General features: G+C 40.1%; 1 protein-coding gene across 1 annotated transcript in view; it reads right to left on the reverse strand.

The window, feature by feature from the left end:
• GALNT7 (polypeptide N-acetylgalactosaminyltransferase 7) overlaps positions 1–3019 on the reverse strand; it is a gene marked incomplete at both ends in the record, with an annotated part of 12590 nt that extends 9571 nt beyond the window's left edge. Inside the window, 3 exons of the mRNA XM_010188090.1 lie at positions 530–712; positions 2547–2626; positions 2889–3019. Coding sequence (XP_010186392.1) covers positions 530–712; positions 2547–2626; positions 2889–3019 — 394 coding nt within the window. The remainder of the gene's footprint in view (positions 1–529; positions 713–2546; positions 2627–2888) is intronic.
• Positions 3020–3997: the final 978 nt, after the last annotated feature.

Genomic DNA, 3997 nt, shown 5'->3' on the forward strand with positions numbered 1-3997 from the left:
GGCAGCACAAGGTAGCAAAGGTTTCTGAGCAAATAGCCAGCTGTGGCAAAGAGGTCTGATTAAACAAAACAGCTGGTGTGGTTAGAAATGGGAGTATTTTTAGGCTAGAAGTACATGCAAGTTTTAGTGGATCAATATTGACTTCAGAAAAAAAGGAACGGGTAAGTGATTTAGTGATTACCGATACGGTTCAGTTTTTGTCTTTCTGCTTTCCTTCTCTCGCTTGGTCAAAGGAACCCTCTTCCATAGCATACTCCAATCCCACGCTCCTCTAGCAAACCCATCTTCGTCGCCACCCCCTTGCGGCACAATCTTATAAGTGTTGCCATCTATGACATCTATAAGCGGCACAGTGCATGTGGTTCTGCAGGGTGGCGGGTGGTGGCAGGGAAGATGCGGTTATGTGCAAGGACCCGCGTGGTACACGTGCACCGACCATAGTTCACAGGAGAAGAGGGGGGGAGGGAAAAACGAAAGGGTTTAGACAATTATTCGTTATGGTTCACAGTATGTAAACAGCTCTCTTTACCGATAAGGCTCAGTTTTATGTTTTCGTTTGGACTTTTCCTTGTGGCTTAACGGAATTCGTTTCCATAGCAAACTCCAGTCCCAGGCCCCTCTGGCAAAACCATCTTCATCCCCACCTTGTTGTGGCTCAATGGAATAATCATTCCCATCTATGTAATCTATTAGAGGTACAGTACATGTAGTTCTGAAACATTTATAGAAGGGAAAGAAAGAGCAAAATACAATTTCAGAAATCTGTCTAATCTGAAATTTACACCATTATTTACTATAGAGCAGTTTATATGAAAAGTCACTTCTAAACATATTAAAAAGTGAAGCCTCATTAGAAGAAAAAAGAGTCTTTCTTTGTGTTAAGAGGTTCTGAAAGGAGAAGAGTTAGGTCTGAAATGCTAATAGGTCAATTAATTTATCAGTTCTTTTTCCTTTATGTGTCCTTCTTGATGCTGGTCTTCTAATAAAGCACTGCCTGAGACAACAGAGGAGCCCTTAGCAGGCTAGGGTTCCCACAGTATTCTCATTTCCCATAATTTCTATTCATATCAAATCTTAGGTGTTAACAGGTATGACAAGGTCTAAGCTTTTACTAGTGTAAACAGATTTCCACTGTTCTGTCCTATTCAACTGCACTGCAAATCCAGCCTCTCAGGATAAAAAAACCAGTACTGGTGCTCTGCTAGCAGCAGTCTACAGTATAATTTTTCCTTTTTGATTTGTATTATGATCCTCACTGTGATCTATCATACAGAATATTCACCAAGGAAAAGACATTCTCTTATTATTCTCCCCAAATTTTCCAAATGGGCTTCCAGTGACCAAAACTGAAGCACTTCCACCTTTTTAAGTCAAATTCTATGAGAGAGAAAAACAAGCATGGCAGGGGAAGAAATGCTAAAGTCGTGCTCTTCTTTGAGGCAGAAGAAGCAGCACGCTGCTCGCAGGGGACCACGACTTGGAAGAAGGCTGCCCTCCAGCACTGCGCCTTGGCACCCCTGGTCCTCTTGTAACTTCTCGCTCTGTGGGCGGTGCTGGAGGATGCCTCTAAAGCTGCCTGTTCTTGTGTAAAAAAGTAACACACACTCCATGGAAGCACACCAGCATTACCATTTTTTACCTAGTATCCTGGCCCAAATACATTCTTTAAGCCGAGTCATGACTTTTAAAACACACAAAAAACCCTCTTCAGGAAAGTTCTGGTAGTACAACAGGTTAAAAATAGGTTTTAGGATTAAGAAGTTATTTTATGGGATTAAAGAGTTTAAACAAGTACATGGTTTCCTAAACACACATACCCCCTGACTGCACAAGCTAGGAGTGCAGTAGCACAGAGCAACAACAGCATTTCAACAGCTGGAAGAAATGAAGCCCCTGGGGATCTCCCTCCTCTGTCACCTCTTGCAGACCCCATGCACACAGTGCAAGCATTTCCACCACTGACTCCCAGCAAAGCCTCTGGACTTGTGGCAGAGACAGGCTCGAGCCCTGGCCTCGGATCACTAGAGGCAACACCATGAAGAGCTTCAGAGCAAACATCGAAGACCATATTGCAAGATCAAAGATGAGAAAATTATAAAACTCTTGAGATCACAGGGGCTTTAAATCTCTGTTAAATCAGAACACTTACTACTACTATTCCTCTACCAAAAATCACATTTTTGTTTAGTTATTTTGTTTTATCAGGCTCCTTATTCAGCTAGAGCAGGACATTTTTATAACAGTCCCTCAGATCGTTGCAAAAGACAAGAGATGCCTTATATTTAATCTATACTAAGCAAAATATTTGGTATGACTGTTGAAATAAACTATCCAGAGATTTATTTGCCTGACTATTTTCCTTCCTCCTTACATAGTGTTTATGTTGGGAGATAAAATCATCGTACAGCAAACATTGATATAGTTTGACACAGATACCTACTCATATAGATATAAAACATTTTGACTATAGTTTGAAAAGTGAAGATTGTTACTGTGACTTTTTCTTCCTAAGAGGCCAGAAACTGGAAATAACAGGAGAACATTACCTGTCCTTAGATATAGGAGCTATAAGTGGTGCATACCAATTGATTCCCACCTCACAATGGGCATCAAGGTAAACCAAAACCTTCAAAAGAGAAAAAAAAGTGTCATTTATATTTTTGTATACGAGATCATGATGATTTAACTAAGCTTTTTTACATTTAAATACTTTAATACTACAAACGAAAAAAAAGCTTAAATGAGTAAAATGAATGTCTTTTTAAAACAATATTGATAATACAATACAACATTTCTACACATCTATTTGCACATGGAACAACCACCACATCTCCCCCTAAAAAAGAAGAAAAAAAAAAAGAGAGAATTGTGTGTGAACTGGCTCCTACCTGTCCAAGTTTAGCCTTCTGAGCTCCAATGCTTCTAGCCTGGATTAAACCTTCTCTCCTCTCATTTCGAAATACCTTTACAAGGCCGTTCCACTGTTTAATATACTCATCCAGCCTCTCTTTTAAGTGTGCTATCAAATAGCAAGAAAAAAATATTTTGGTGAGGTAATAATAATAATAAACAGTTTTTTACTCTTAATATAACCCAAATCCAACTCTACTTAAAAACATCTACAGACATTTAGGATTAAGAGAGTCTTTAGTTCAACTGCTCAAACTACTACTCAAAAACACTAAATGTGAAGAGATCAAGACTTGGAGCTCTCTGACTTCATGGCACAGGTTTGTCTCTGGCACACCTGAAAAAAATAGCAGCTGAAGTGATTGGCCACACCACAGGGAAGCTGGGGGGACAATTCCCAGCCACTTCAACATATGATGGAGTGGCTTTCAGGTGTCTGTCTGTATTTCAACCAGGCAGATGAACAGAGAAGTTTCTGTACTTCAGCATAAGGAAATTACCAGACAATATCCCACGTACAGTTGAAGGCACTACTTTTCAGTTAAACTTTGCTCTTCACTCACTTTCTTTTACCCTGATGCTTTTTTGTGTCCATCTGTTAAATATGGAAACTTGGAGACAGAAACCCATCATACTTAAATTATTCTCCTCCCTCACCTAGACTGGTCCCATCTTGGGGTTGGGGCGGTCTTACGCTTATGTCCAATGAAGTTAACAAGAAAAACTGGCAGGCCAGAATTGCAGTGAACGAGCTATGGCGCATTGTACTGGTAAGCAAGTTATAGACCTTACAAAATGAAAAGAGACAGGAAATCCTTAGCCAAAGGGACTTGGTCAGTAAAGTGACGAGTAACCGCACAAGAATCAAAGTGGGCTATGCGCAAATCATTACAGATTTGTATTTGGACATCGCTCTTTGCCAAACTAATCTGGAAAACACATTCCTACCACACAATTTGAAAAAGGATCCCAGTATTGCATAATATTTTTCCTCAGTTATTCTGTTGAGAAGACTCACAAAGGCAGAAGGGCTGGCAGTCAGGCATTTGCTGTTTGAGGCTACACTGATGTAACTACTGGTGTTCAT

The sequence above is a fragment of the Mesitornis unicolor genome, unplaced genomic scaffold (assembly GCF_000695765.1).
Source record: "Mesitornis unicolor isolate BGI_N332 unplaced genomic scaffold, ASM69576v1 scaffold53097, whole genome shotgun sequence".
NCBI lineage: Eukaryota > Metazoa > Chordata > Aves > Mesitornithiformes > Mesitornithidae > Mesitornis > Mesitornis unicolor.